The sequence below is a fragment of the Piliocolobus tephrosceles genome, unplaced genomic scaffold (genome assembly GCF_002776525.5).
Source record: "Piliocolobus tephrosceles isolate RC106 unplaced genomic scaffold, ASM277652v3 unscaffolded_27507, whole genome shotgun sequence".
Lineage (NCBI taxonomy): Eukaryota > Metazoa > Chordata > Mammalia > Primates > Cercopithecidae > Piliocolobus > Piliocolobus tephrosceles.
This window is the reverse complement of record NW_022310429.1, coordinates 3,290-18,096: the sequence shown is the minus strand read 5'-3', so window position 1 is coordinate 18,096 and position 14,807 is coordinate 3,290. Positions and strand designations below refer to the sequence as shown.

Below are 14,807 nucleotides of genomic sequence, written 5' to 3'. Positions count from 1 at the left end.
GGCCTGGGCAAAACAAGTGAGACCCTCTCCCGTAGCCCCCCAAAAAAGGCTAATTTGTGAGAGATTAATTTTTTTTTTTTTTTTTGAGACAGAATCTCACTCTATTACCCAGGCTGGAGTGCAATGGCACAATCTCGGCTCACTGCAACCTCTGCCACCCGGGATCAAGCCATGCTGCTGCCACAGCCTCCCGAGTAGCTGGGATTACAGGCACACACCACCACGCCTGGCTGATTTTTGTACTTTTAGTAGAGATGGGGTTTTGCCATGTTGACCAGGCTGGTCTGGAACTCCTGACCTCAGGTGATCTACCCACCTCTGCTTCCCAAAGTGCTGGGATTACAGACATGAGCCACCGCACCCTGCCAAGAGAGATTAATTTCTATATATGTTATTTGTAATTTCTCTGCAGATGACTCTGAAATTCATACCTTTAGCCTTGTTTTTATTCCCAATTACAGTTTTGTGTCTCCAGCTTCTTACTAGACGTTTCCACCTGGATGTCTTATTACCTCAAACACAACATTTCTGAAATTCAACTTACATTCTTTCGGAGATTGGCACTGAGATTTATTTTCGGGGATGCAGTTTCTCTCAGAGGTAGAGTTTTTCTTCCCTTGTTCTGAAATCTAACCAGCATCTGTTTTTTTGTTTGTTTGTCTGTTTTTTGTTGAGATGTCATCTTGCACTGTTGCCCAGGCTGGAGTGCAATGGCGCGATCTCAGCTCACTGCAACCTCTGCCTCCCAGGTTCCAACAATTCTCCTGCCTCAGCCTCCTGAGTAGCTGGGATTACAAGCGCCTGCCACCACGCCCAGCTAATTTTTGTATTTTTAGTAGAGATAGGGTTTCACCATGTTGACCAGGCTGGTCTCGAACTTCTCGCCTCGTGCTTCGCTGCCTCTGCCTCCTAAAGTGCTGGTATTACAGGTGTGAGCCACCACACCCGGCCCTAACCAGCATCTTTGATCATTCTTTCTCTCTAGTCACTGAAACCTGTACATTATTTTCTTAACGTCTCTCAGATTTAGCCCTTTCTTTGCATTTTCTCTTCTGCCATCCTACCCCCAGAAGTGATAACACCTGCTTTATTTTGTTTGTTTGTTTAGTTATTTGTTTTTTGTTTTGAGACAGAGTCTCACTCTGTTGCCCAGGCTAGAGTGCAGTGGCACGATCTCAGCTCACTGCAACCTCCACCTCCCAGGGTCAAGCGATTCTCCTACCTCAGCCTCCCAAGTAGCTGGAATTACAGGTGTGCGCCACCATGTCCAGCTAATTTTTGTATTTTTAGTAGAGACGGGGTTTCACCACGCTGGCCGGACTGGTCTCAAACTCCTGACCTCGTGATCTGCCTGCCTCAGCCTCCCAAAGTGCTGAGATTACAGGTGTGAACCACTGTGTCCAGCCTGATTTCTAACTTATCTCTAATTTTTCTCCCTGCTTCCAGCCTATCACTCATTCATGATGAGATTTAGCATCACCAAGCCCAGCTTTGCTGATCTTATTGCCTCTGAAACCTTTCTGTGCTCCTGTCTCCTTTCTGACTGCCTCTGATCAACCTGGCATGCAAGACCCCATGTCAGCCGTGCGTCTCCAGCTGTCTCTCCTTGCTCAGTGCAAACATCAGGACAGTGCCCAAGCCAGCCCTTGCCCTCTCACAGTCCTCACTCAGAAGTCTCTGTTTCTTTGTCTTTCTTTTGTTTGTTTTTGTTTTGGAGTTGAGGTCTCATTCCATCACCCAGGCTGGAGTGCAGTGACAGGATCTCAGCGCACTGAAACCTCCGTCTTCCAGACTCAAGCAATCCTCCCACCTCAGCCTCCACAGTAGCTTGGCCCATAGGCACATGCCAGCATGCCTGGCTAATTTTTTTTTTTTTTTTTTTTTGTATTTTTGGCAGAGGCAGGGTTTTGCCATGTTGCCCAGGCTGGTCGCCAACTCCTGAACCCAGGCAATCCGCCTGCCACGGCCTCCCAAAGTACTAGGATTAAGGCACCATACCCGGTTGTCTCTATCCTGTACTCGGACAACGATTCCACCAGCTCATAGGAGATGCTTAATGGATATTAATGGTTTGATTGTCCTCTCCTAGGTTAATGCTCTCCACATGGTCATTGTTTCATCAGCATTAGTAGAATAAAGGAACTACTTTAACAAAATCCTGCTTTTTTTTGAAAAACCTATGTAAGATCTCCCACTTCTGTAACAATGTGAAGAGGCTGTCCAAAAGAAAGCACTTAGAAGTTTTTAAAATGTTCCTAAACATAAAAATAATGAGCAAAAATGATTGGTTATCAGAAATAATCTGGAATTTGTTGAGAACATTTGTTTACACTCTTTCTCTTCAAAAAAAAAAAAACAGTTTTTTCATGCCTGTAATCGTAGCACTTTGGGAGGCCAAGACGGGCATATCACGAGGTCAGGAGATCAAGACCATCCTAGCTAACACAGTGAAACTCTGTCTTTACTAAAAATACAAAAAGGTAGCTGGGCATGGTGGCAGGCGCCTATAGTACCAGCTACTCAGGAGGCCGAGGCAGGAGAGTGGTGTGAACCCAGGAGGCGGAGCTAGCAGTGAGCCAAGATCACGCCACTACACTCCAGCCTGGGCAATAGAGCGAGACTCCGTCTCAAAAAAAAAAAAAAGTTTTTTGCCAAGCGTGGTGGCTCCCTTCTGTAATCCCAGCACTTTGGGAGCCTGAGGCGAGCAGATCGCTTGAGGTCAGGAGTTCGAGATAAGTCTGGCCAGCATGGTGAAACCCTATGTTTTTTTTTTTTTTTTCTTAAACGGAGTCTTCCTGTTGTCACCCAGGCTGGAGTGCAATGGTGCAATCTCGGCTCACTGCAACCTCTGCCTCCCGGGTTCAAGCAATTCTCTTACCCCAGCCTTCTAATTACCTGGGATTACAGGCACCTGCCACCTGTAATCGCGTGGCTCATTTTTTGTATGTGAAATCCTGTCTTTACTAAAAATACAAAAATGAGCTGGGCGTGGCAGCAGGCACCTGTAGTCCTTGCTACTAGAGAGACTGAGATGGGAAAGTCACTTGAACCTGAGAGGCAGAGGTTGCAATAAGCCCAGATCATGCCAGTGCACTCCACCCTGGATGACAGAGCAAGACCCTGTCTCAAAAAAATGAAAAGAAAAAGAATGTTGTTTTGTTAGCGATGGGGACTTGCTCTGTTGGCCAGGCTGCTGTTAAGTTGTTCAATCATAGTTCATTGTAACCTCCAACTCCAGGGCTCAAGCAGTCCTCCCAAGTAGATGGGACTAAAGACATGCGCCACCACAGCCGGCTAACCTTTTAAAAAATTTTATTCTAAAGACAGGGTCTCACCGTGTTTCCCAGGCTGCTCTCAAACTTCTGGCCTCAAGTGATCCTCCCACTCAGCCTACCAATATGCTGAGATTACAGGCATGAGCCACTGGGCCCAGCCTAAAAGAACGGCTTTTGAAGGGGTTATGTGGAAGATCGTGCCCATCTTTTTTTTTTTTTTTTTTTTGAGCTGAAGTTTCACTCTGTCACCCAGGCTGGAGTGCAGTGATGAGATCTCTGCTCACTGCAACTGCCCCCTCCCGGGATCAAGCAATTCTCCTGCATCAGTTTCCCAAGTAGCTGGGACTATACAGGCACCGGCCACCACACTCGGCTACTTTTTATATTTTTAGTAGAGACGGAGGGTTTCACCATGTTTGCCAGGCTGGTCTCAAACTCCTGACCTCAGGTGATCTGCCTGCCTCAGCCTCCCAAAGTGCTGGGATTACAGGCATGAGCCACCGCACCCGGCCGATTGCTCCCATCTTTACGATCGATCATCTTTTACTGTGAATAAATTTATTAGTTATATTTTTAAAATTTATGTTTATCTTATCTTGACCTAATTATCTTTTTATTGCTTGGATGAGTAACCGCCATTCCACTCTTAACATGGGGCATAAAATGTAGCTGTGTTTATTCCCTGAGTTGAAGCTCTCCCACTATGTTTGGCCACAAGTAATACAGTATATGTTTTTACAACTGTATTATGTTTTTTACAGTTATTATACAAATCACACGTTTCCATTAAAAAACAACTTGACGAATGCAGGGAAAAAAAAAAGTCACTCGTGACCTTCCTCCATTAAATACACCTACTACTCTTTATCTTCTGGTCTTTATTTCTAGATTTACTTATTTAAAATATGGTGTTTTTATGTAGTATGTAACATTTTGTACCCTATAAAGGGTGATAAAATTCTCTGATCACTGTATTTTAAAAATCAAGTGAATTGGGCCAGGCTTGGTTGTTCGTACCTGTAATCCCAGCACTTTGGGAGGCCAAAGCGGGCAGATCGTCTGAAGTCAGGAGTTCAAGACCAACACGGTGAAACCGTGTCTCGACTAAAAACACAAAATTAGCCGGACGTGGTGGTGCATGCCTGTAATCCCAGCTACTCAGGAGGCTGAGGCAGGAGAATCACTTGAACCCCAGGAGGCAGAGGTTGCAGTGAGCTGAGATTGCGCTATTGTACTCCAGCCTGGGCAACAAGAGTGAAACTCTGTCAAAAAAAATAAAATAAAAAGTGAATTGTTACCATTTATGGTAGACTTACCATGTGCCAGGCTCTGTACTAGGCACTTGACTAGAATTATCTTATTTAATGCTGCAAAACTCCCAGTGTGGTTAAGTGCTATCATTGTCCCTCATCTATACGGTGAGCAAGCTGAGCCTCACTGCTGCTAAATGGCAGAGATGGGGTGAGAACCCAGGCAGCCCAGCCATGGGACCTGTGTTCCTAACCACTGTTCCTCCAGAGCGTGAAGCCTGAGCCCTTCCCTGTGTGGCCAGTGTGGGCGGTGGAGAGCAATTTTCATTCTTTTCCTTCACAATAGCAAGATTGAGAAACTCACCAGAAATAGTATGAATAATCATTTCTATAGCCTGTATTTACACCTTACAAATTCTGAGCCACTTTCCTTCACTATCTCTAATCCTCACAAGAAATCTTGATGGTTTGTGTACTGTGACCACCATTTCACAGTTGAGGAAACTTGATCAGAGAGCTCGAGTAACTTCTTCAGAGTCACAGAGCTAGTGACTTGGGGGAGTTAAGAGTCTAACTCCAGGATCTTCTGTGTCATACTACTTCTCAATTAAAAAAATTTTTTTAAATATCTTCTAAAACCCAGATTAAAACAAGAAGAGAATGGTCCTTTGTCATTTGCATATTAGTAATGTTAGCATTTCTGTGGCACCAAGCTGACTGGATCCAGAGTGCACGAGATGCGTTTTGGTGTTGATCTGGGGGGGAAAGGGTATATTAAGCCTTGGCAGATTTGGCCTGGCACAGCTGGAAAACGAGGCTTCACTCACTTCTTGGAATTGCTCCCATTAGAGCCTCTGAAATCAAATATTTATAAAATAATGATTGCCTAATGAGAAGACAGATTTGTGTACACAAAAAGTGTTATTTACAGGAAGCATATCTGTTGTTACCAACCCCAGACATTTTACCAGGCCAGAAGCTGGTTTATTTAAAATCATAGACCTGGAAAGGTCTTTGGGAATTTAATTGAGACCAGGCATAGTAGCTCACACCTGTAATCCCAGCACTTTGATAGGCCAAGACCGGCAGATCACTCAAGGTCAGGAATTCGAGACCAGCCTAGCCAATATGGTGAAAACCCGCCTCTACTAAAGATACAAAAATTAAAGCCAGATGTGGTGGCTCATACCTGTAATCCCAGCACTTTGGGAGGCTGAAGAGGGTGGATCACCTAAGGTCAGGAGTTCAAGACCAGCCTGGCCAACATGGCAAAAACCCATCTCTACTAAAAATACAAAAGTTAGCTGGGCCCAATGGCACGCACCTGTAATCCCAGCTACTTGGGAGGCCAAGGCAGAATTGCTTGAACCTGTCAGGCAGAGGCTGATATGAGCCAAGATTGCACCACCGCACTCCAGCCTGGGTGACAGAGTAAGACTTCGTCTCAAAAAAAAAAAAAAGGAAATTTAATTGAGAACACCCAGATCAGGGAAATTTCATTTTCTAAGGAAGTTAGTGAAGGAGAATGATCCAGAAATATCTGCCCACATCCTTTGAGTCTATTGAACCTTCCACTACACATATCATTTTGCTTTACTACTTTTGAAAAGTATAACAAATAGGCCAGAAAGAAATTCAGTGCTGATTATGTGGTTTATGGTATGTGGATTTCAATAAATCAAATTTGTCACATTTAAAAATTAGATCTCCAGCATGGGCAACGTGGCAAAACTGCATCTCTACTGAAAATACAAAAAGTTACCTGGGCGTAGTGATGCACATCTGTAGTCCCAGCTACTCAGGAGGGTGAGTTGGAAGGATCACCTGAGCCTGGGAAGTGGAGGCTGCAGTGAGCTATGATTGTGCCATTGGACTCCAGCCTTGTTGAGACTGAATGAATTAATTAATAAAAGTTAGAACTTTAGTATTACAACTCCTTTACAATTTGTCTAGAAGGTTTTCTGGTCTTTATCAGAAAGCCTTCCTGCCCCCACTCCCCCCCCAAAAAAAATTAGGCTGGGCACAGTGGCTCATGCCTGTAATCTTAGCACTTTGGGAGGCCAAGGCAGGCAGATCACGAGGTCAGGAGATCAAGACCATCCTGGCTAACATGGTGAAACCCAATCTCTACTAAAAAATACAAAAAATTAGCCAGATGTGGTGACTTGCACCTGTAGTCCCAGCTACTGGGAAGGCTGAGGCAGGAGAATTGCTTGAACCCAGGAGGTGAAGGTTGCAGTGAGCCGAGATCACGCCACTGCACTCCGTCCTGGGCCAGAGAGCAAGACTCTGTCTCAAAAAAAAAAAAAAAAAATTAGGGCTTCAATAGAATGGCAATACTTTTTTTTTTTTTTTTTTTTTTTTTGAGATAGAGTGTTGCTCTGTCGCCTAGGCTGAAGGGCAGTGATGTGATCTAGGCTCACTGCAAACTCCGCCTCCCAGGTTCATGCCATTCAACCTCCCTAGTAGCTGGGACTACAGGTGCCCACCACCACGCCCAGCTAATTTTTTGTATTTTTAGTAGAGACAGGGTTTCACCATGTCAGCCAGGATGGTGTCGAACTCCTGACCTCGTGATCTGCCCACCTCGGCCTCCCAAAGTGCTGGGATTACAGGCATGAGCCACCACGCCCGGCTAGAATGGCAATACTTTTATATTAACTACTCTTCAAACAACTACTATTTGCCTTATTTTTGTCAATGTCTTTTTTTTTTTTCTAGATTATTGATGTTTTGCAGCAGTTTTCTACGTCTGAAATTTTTTATGTCTCTGGAACCCAGAATTTATTAAGAGATGGAGGAACCTCAGAAAAACTATCTGAACACAATGGACCTTGAGAAAGACGAACCTCTCAAAAGCACCGGCCCTCAGATTTCTGTTAGTGAATTTTCTTGCCACTGCTGCTATGACATCCTGGTTAACCCCACCACCTTGAACTGTGGGCACAGCTTCTGCCGTCACTGCCTTGCTTTGTGGTGGGCATCTTCAAAGAAAACAGAATGTCCAGAATGCAGAGAAAAATGGGAAGGTTTCCCAAAAGTCAATATTCTCCTCAGGTAATGCTCAGCCTGTATTGGTAGCACAGATAGCCCATGAAATGTGGTTTCTCTCTTGCTTTTTTTTTTTTTTTTTAACAGAGATGGGGTCTCGCTATGTTGCCCAGGCTGGTCTCAAACTCCTGACCTCAAGTGATCCTCCCACTTCAGCCTCCCAAAGTGCTGGGATTACAGGTGTGAGCCACCACATCCGGCCAATGGGCTTTCTCTTAATGAGAACAGCAGTGTTTGAAAGGTTGCACACTTGGAACCCACCTCGGGGTCATAGTGGATCTTCTGGAATATGACTCAGGGAGCTCAAGGAACTGGAAATCCAGATTATCTTCCTCATAGGTGACCATGACTTTTTAAATTATTTATTATGAATGAAGGAAGGAAAGAAAGTCTGGTTAGCCGACCATTGCTGGTAATCCTGTCATAAAGCCCAGACCAGTGGCTCACGCCTGTAATCCCAACACTTTTGGAGGCTAAGGCAGGAACGTTGCTTGATGCCAGAAATTTAGAACCAACCTGGGCAACACAGTGAGTCCTTATCTCTACAGAGTTTTAAAAGTTAGCCAGGTGTGGTGGCACACGCCTGTGCTATGCCCAGCTATGCCAGTGGCTGAGATGGGAGGATTGCTTGAGCCTGGGAGTTCGAGGCTGCAGTGAGCTCACACCACTGCACTCCAGCCTGGGCAACACAGCAAGACCCTGTCTCGAAAATAAAAAAGGAAATAAAGCAAATGGTATAACTGTACAATTGTGAATAACTGGTTTGTTGCTGATTTTAATAATCTTTAAATAACTCCAGTTCCAGTTATCTAATAGAGTTTTTCATGTGTAGCAACACAGTGCCAAAGCCACCTTTCAGATAGCTTGTTATTTTCTGCTTCCTTGGTTCATAGTGTACCTGTGAAGGCTCTGAGGCTTAAATCCTCTTCCCCCCTTCTATTGTCTTAGCAATGTGTATGCCCTTCTTGATTTCAACAGAGTACTAAAAAGTTCCATGAGGCCGGGTGCAGTGGGTCACGCCTGTAATCCCAGCACTTTGGGAGGCCGAGATGGGCAGATCACCAGGTCAGGAGATCAAGACCATCCCGGCTAACACAGTGAAACCCCGTCTCTACTAAAAATACAAAAAATTAGCCGGGCGTGGTGGCAGGTGCCTATAGTCCCAGTTACTCGGGAGGCTGAGGCAGGAGAGTAGCGTGAACCCAGGAGGTGGAGCTTGCAGTGAGCCGAGATCATGCCACTGCACTCCAGCCTGGGCGACAGAGCGAGACTCCGTTTCAAAAAAAAAAAAAAGAAAGTTCCATGAACCCAATCTTTTCTTTTTCACAAAAGATGTGTTTACACTTTGCTCTTACCTGTCAGTCTTGCTTTAGCTGAAGGTTAAATTTAATCTGAAATTAAAGGAGGGTTCTTTGTGTATAACTGAAAATTTAGAAAGATCCCTATAATTTAAGCTGGTCTTTCTCTTATTACTGAATTTTGCTTTTTTCCCTTCTTATAAACTGATTTTAATAACATAAGATACATATATATGTTGTTTCATATATATATGAAATATTCATATATTCATTGGTTATGTTCTTTGAGACAAAGTCTCGCTCTGTCGCCCAGGCTGGAGTGCAGTGGTGTAACCTTGGCTCACTGCAACCTCCACCTCCTAAGTTCAAGCGATTCTCCTTCCTCAGCCTCCGGAGTAGCTGGGATTACAGGCGCCTGCTACTCGGCCCAGCTAATTTATTTGGTTTTTTTGGTTTTTTTTTGAGATAGAGTTTCGCTCTTGTTTTCCAGGCTGGAGTGAAATGGCATAATCTTGACTCACCACAACTTCTTCCTCCCGGGTTCAAGCGATTCTCCTGCCTCAGCTTCCCTAGTAGCTGGGATTACAGGCACCTGCCACACGCCCAACTAATTTTGTATTTTTAGTAGAGATGGGGTTTCCCCATGTTGGTGAGGCTAGTCTCAAACTCCTTCCGTCAGGTGATCCGCCCGCCTTGGCCTCCCAAAGTGCTGGGATTATAGGCATGAGCCACTGCTTAAAAATACTTTTAAACATACATACATGTGCCAGGCTGGGCACGGTGGCTCACGCCTGCACTCCCAGTACCTTGGGAGGGCCGAGGCAGGCAGATCTCATGAGGCCAGGAGTTTAAGACCAGCCTGGCCAACATGACCAAAAATACAAAATTAGCCTGGTGTAATGGCGCATGCCTATAATAATCCCAGCTACTCAGGAGGCTGAGACATGAGAATCACTTGAAGGACGCGGAGGATGCAGTAAGCTGAGATCAGGACACTGCACTCCAGCCTGGGTGACAGCAAGACTCTGTCTCAAAAAAAAAAGTGCCAATAGAAAATGCAAGTTTTTTCTCACCTCATTGATGTGCTGTCTACATGGTTCTGCAGTTTACTATTTTAAATCAACTAGTAAACGTATATCATCAGGTTGGTGCAAGTAATTGTGGTTTTTACCATTGAAAGTAATGGTAGGCTGGGTGCAGTGGCTCATGCCTGTAATCCTAGCACTTTGGGAGGCCGAGGTGGACAGATTGCCTGAGCTCAGGAGTTCGATACCAGCCTGGGCAACATAGTGAAACCCTATCTCTACTAAAAATAAAAATAAAAAATTATCTGGGCATAGTGGTGTGCACCAGTGAGCCAGGATTGCGCCACTGCACTCTAGCCCCAGCCTAGGCAACAGAGTAAGACTCCGTCTCATTTAAAAAAAAAAAAAAAAAAGGAGAAAGTAATGGTAAAAAACCTAATAGATTGTTTCAAATTTTTTGCTTTTACCCACAGGACTATAATATATTTCTTGTCAATTCTCCTAGGGTAACTATATATCATTAAATATTGACTATCAGGGTTTTTTTGGCCTCTAAACATTATATTTAGTCAAACAACTGTCTTAATTTTTTTTTCTATTCTCCATAGGGATGCCATTGAAAAGTTATTTCCTGATGCCATTAGAATGAGATTTGAAGACATTCAGCAGAATAATGACATAGTCCAAAGCCTTGCAGCGTTTCAGAAATATGGGAATGATCAGATTCCTTTAGCTCCTAACACAGGCCGGGCGAATCAGCAGAGGGGAGGGGGATTCTTTTCCGGTGTGCTCACAGCTTTAACTGGAGTGGCAGTAAGTCAATCACTGTGTTCCTCTGTGCCCCTCACACCTCACCTCCCAACCCCTGATTTCCCCTGAAGTCAGTTCTATTGAAATCACTTAAATAATTGATGATGTGACTCCATGTAATTCACTGCATACATTGAAATCTGCTGGGTTCTATGATTTCTTCAGGAATGTTGCTTACTCAGGTAGATCACATCATAGTACCTAGTAAATGGAGAAAGGTGGTAGAACTGGAATTCAAGACCATGTCTGCCTTGGTAATACAATCTTTTTTTGTCTTTTTTTTTTTTTTTTTTTTTTTGAGATGGACTCTTGCCCTGTCGCCCAGGCTGGAGTGCAGTGGTGCGATCTAGGTAAAAGCTTTATTTTAGGGAGGTGAAAATGTACTAACACCAGCTGTGGTGATGATTACATATATTTGTGAACACATTAAAAACCATGGATTGTGCACTTCAAATGTGTGAATTTTATGTGGGTGATCTCTCTCTTTTTTTTTTTTTAAAAATGAAGTCTTGCCCTGTTGCCTAGGCTAGAGTGCAGTGGCATGATCTCGGCTCACTGCAACCTCCACCTCCCGGATTCAAGTGATTGTCCTGCCTCAGCTTCCTGAGTAGCTGGGATTACAGGCTTGTACCACCGTAACAGGCTACTTTTTGTATGATTAGTAGAGATGGGGTTTCACCATGTTGGCCAGGCTGGCCTGGAACTCCTGACCTCAAGTGATCCGCCCGCCTCAGACTCCCCAAGTGCTGGGATTATAGGTGTGAGCTACCACGCCTGGCCTTCCTTGGTAATACAATCTTAAGAACCCATCAGTTTACTAACTTCAAATGTGGAGACTATTTTCTTTCAAAGTTCTTTGTGTAGAAAATCTAAATGCGTTTCCAGTAGAAAAGGCACAAGTCAGATATGTTGAGCGAGTTGATGGAGTCAAGGCACCACCTGCTCCCAGGTGCCTGAGATGAATTGTGTTCTTGCCTCTATGCCCTCACTGCCAGGCAATCAGCAGAGAGAGGCACGCAAGGAGAGCTGTGCTCCCCAGCTCTCTGTGGCAGTGGCGTTGCCCTGCTTCTGTGTACAGACTCCGCACCATTCCCTATGAGCTCAACCTCTTCCTTTCCCTGCCTCCCACCCACATCTTTAGAAACTGGCATCTCTGCCTCTCCATGGTTTAAAGTCCCTGTCACTCTTCCGCAGGTGGTCCTGCTCGTCTATCACTGGAGCAGCAGGGAATCTGAACACGACCTCCTGGTCCACAAGGCTGTGGCCAAATGGACGGCGGAAGAAGTTGTCCTCTGGCTGGAGCAGCTGGGCCCTTGGGCCTCTCTTTACAGGGAAAGGTTTTTATCTGAACGAGTAAATGGAAGGTGAGGAGCAAAGTCTTCTGACACACCATGGACGTTTTAGAAAACAGCTTTATTGAGATATAATCCAGGCTAGGCGCAGTGGCTCACACCTGTATTCCCAGCACTTTGGGAGGCCGAGGCGGATGGATCATTTGAGGTCAGTAGTTTGAGACCAGCCTGACCAATACGATGAAACCCCATCTCTACTAAAAATATTTTAAAAAATTAGCCGGGCGTGGTAGTGCACACCTGTAATCCCCATCTATTTGGGAGGCTGAGACGGGAGAATCACTTGAACCCAAGAGGTGGAGGTTGCAGTGAGCTAAGATCATGCCACTGCACTCCAGCCTAGGCAACAGAGCAAGACATCATCTCAGAAAAAAAAAAAGAGAGGTGTATAATCCACATAGAATTCACACATTTGAATTGCACAATCCATGGTTTCTAATGTGTTCACAAATAGTGTAATTATCACCACAGCTGATTTTAGAACATTTTCATCACCCTAAAAGAAAGCTTTTATCCTTTAGTCAACCCTCATTTCTCCCCAACCCCCAGCCCCTGGCAAACACCATTCTACTTTCTGTCTCTACAGATTTGTTTATTCTGGACATTTTATATGCATGGATTCATACAACGTGTGGTATTTTGTGTCTGGCTTTTTCACTTAGCATAATTTTGTTTCAGGGTTTACCCATGACATACCATGTATCAGTACTTCATTCCTTTTTATGGCTGAATAATAATTCTACTGTAAGAGTATACCGTATTTTATTCATCCATTCATTGGTTGCTGGACATTTGGGTTGACTCCATTTTTTGGCTATTATGAATAATGATGCTATGATCGTTCACGTGCAGATTCTTGCATGAACATGTATTTTCAATACTGTCTTGGAGTGAAATGACTGAGTCATAGGGTAACTCTATTCTGACTCTATGTTTAACTATCAAACTATTTTCTACAGTAGCTATACCGTTTAATGTCCAGGTCATTTAAATTTCTTTGTTGCTTCCAGATTATAAAATTGTGTAAGGAAAAATTCTCTCTAATCAGAAGAATAAACACAGAAGACTTTTGTGACCAATTGTATGGGGTTCTCCCACACACACCCAACAGCAGCCACCAGCTGGATGTCCTCTAATTCAGTTCCCACACTGACTACCCAGAGATACTGTCAGATCCCACAGGGTGAGGGCTCTGCCCCCAAGATTGCCCCTGACTAATTCTAGTCACAAATCCAGGCTTCCAGAGTTTCTGACCCACCAGCTTCAAGTTGGAGTTCCCATGATTCCCTCTTTGGGTTCAATTAATTTGCAGGAGCAGCTCACAGAACTCAAGGAAATGTATAACTTTCACTGGTTTATTATAAAGGATATTGCAAAAGATACAGATGAAGAGACACTTAGGGCGAGGTGTGGGGGAAAGGGCACAGAGCTTCCATGCTCTCCATGGGTGCGCTCCCCCAGGAAGCTCACATGCTCAGCTCTCCAGAAGCTCACTGAATCCTGTCCCCTTGAGTATTTTGTTTTTGTTTTTTCAGACAGGGTGTCACTCTGTAGCCCAGGCTGGAGTGCAGTGGCACAACCTCAACTCACTGCAACCTCTGCCTCTCGGACTCAAGGAGTCCTCCTGCCTCAGCCTCCCAAGTAGCTGGGACTACAGGCGCGTGCCACCATGTCCAGCTAATTTTTGTATTTTTAATAGAGACAGGGTTTTGCCATGTCGCCCAAGCTGGTCTTGAACTCCTGGACTCAAACGATCCGCCCACCTGAGCCTCCCAAAGTGTTGTGATTATAGGCATGAGCCCCTGCACCCTCCTCATGGAAGATTCTGAAGACCCACAGTCAGAAAGGTAGGAAAAGATTAGAGTGAAAGGAGAGCAGGAGGTCAGATGCCTGCATGGAGGCCTGACTTGCCCAACTTTTTTTTTTTTTTTTTTTTAGATGGAGTCTCGCTCTGTCGTTCAGGCTGGAATGTAGTGGTGTGATCCCGGCTCACTGCAACCTCCGCCTCCTGGGTTCAAGCGATTCTCCTGCCTCAGCCTCCCAAGTAGCTGGGATTGCAAGCGCCTGCTACCATGCTCAGCTCATTTTTGTATTTTCAGTAGAGATAGGGTTTCACTGTGCTGACCAGGCTGGTGTTGAACTCCTGACCTCAGTGCTGGGATTACAGGCGTGAGCCACCATGCTGGGCCTCCAACATTTTAACACAGATTGGAATAAGGGATATAGCAGCTATGAGCCGGGAACTATGGATGATAGCCAATATATAAGACCACATTAATATATATTTATTTTTATTTTATTTTTTTAAGATGGTGTCTTACTCTGTCTCCCAGGTTGAAGTGCAGTGGCAGTGATCTTGGCTCACTACAACCTCCGCCTCCCAGGTTCAGGTGATCCTCCTGCCTCAACCTCCTGAGTAGCTGGGATTATAGGTGCCTGCCATCATGTCTGGCTAATTTTTGTATTTGTAGTAGAGATGGGGTCTCGCCATGTTGTCCAGGGATGGGGTCTTGCCATGTTGTCCAGGCTCGTCTGAAACTCCTGACCTCTGGTGATCCACCCACCTTGGCCTCCCAAAGTGCTGGGATTAGATATGTGAGCCACGACATGCGGCAAATATATATTTTTATTTATTTATTTATTTATTTATTTATTTATTTATTTATTTATTTATTTTTTGAGGCGGGGTCTTGCTCTGTCTCCCGGACTGGAGTGCAGTGGCCGGATCTCAGCTCACTGCAAGCTC

The 14,807-nt window shown here is 44.8% G+C and overlaps 1 protein-coding gene and 1 non-coding gene across 4 annotated transcripts; both read left to right on the top strand.

The window, feature by feature from the left end:
* The first annotated feature begins 442 nt into the window (after positions 1–442).
* On the top strand, positions 443–14,050 carry LOC111530387 (bifunctional apoptosis regulator). Of its 3 annotated transcripts, XR_003308066.2 has the most exons (6): positions 443–600; positions 7,247–7,582; positions 10,508–10,712; positions 11,904–12,073; positions 13,761–13,908; positions 14,000–14,050. XR_003308066.2 is itself a non-coding variant. In XM_026451107.2 (5 exons), exons 2-5 carry the CDS (start codon positions 7,320–7,322, stop codon positions 13,795–13,797), a joined length of 675 nt encoding a protein of 224 aa, XP_026306892.1. In that variant the 5' UTR covers positions 443–600; positions 7,247–7,319; the 3' UTR covers positions 13,798–13,941. The 3 variants fall into 3 exon arrangements, 2 of the variants coding, with proteins under 2 accessions (XP_026306892.1, XP_026306893.1); XM_026451107.2 differs by lacking the exon at positions 14,000–14,050 and having other exon boundaries at positions 13,761–13,941; XM_026451108.2 differs by lacking the exons at positions 13,761–13,908; positions 14,000–14,050 and having other exon boundaries at positions 11,904–12,267.
* On the top strand, positions 6,448–6,509 carry LOC111530388. Its single transcript, XR_002727793.1, has one exon. It is a non-coding gene; the product is annotated as a U7 small nuclear RNA (small nuclear RNA).
* Positions 14,051–14,807: the final 757 nt, after the last annotated feature.

What these genes read in the sequence shown, in the direction of transcription:
- LOC111530387 (XM_026451107.2), top strand. Translation starts at nt 7,320, where the DNA reads ATGGAGGAACCTCAGAAAAACTATCTGAACACAATGGACCTTGAGAAA. An exon ending in AAAGTCAATATTCTCCTCAG is followed by an intron (nt 7,583 to 10,507) that starts GTAATGCTCAGC and finishes TATTCTCCATAG; the next exon opens with GGATGCCATTGAAAAGTTAT. An exon ending in TCTGAACGAGTAAATGGAAG is followed by an intron (nt 12,074 to 13,760) that starts GTGAGGAGCAAA and finishes TATTTTTAATAG; the next exon opens with AGACAGGGTTTTGCCATGTC.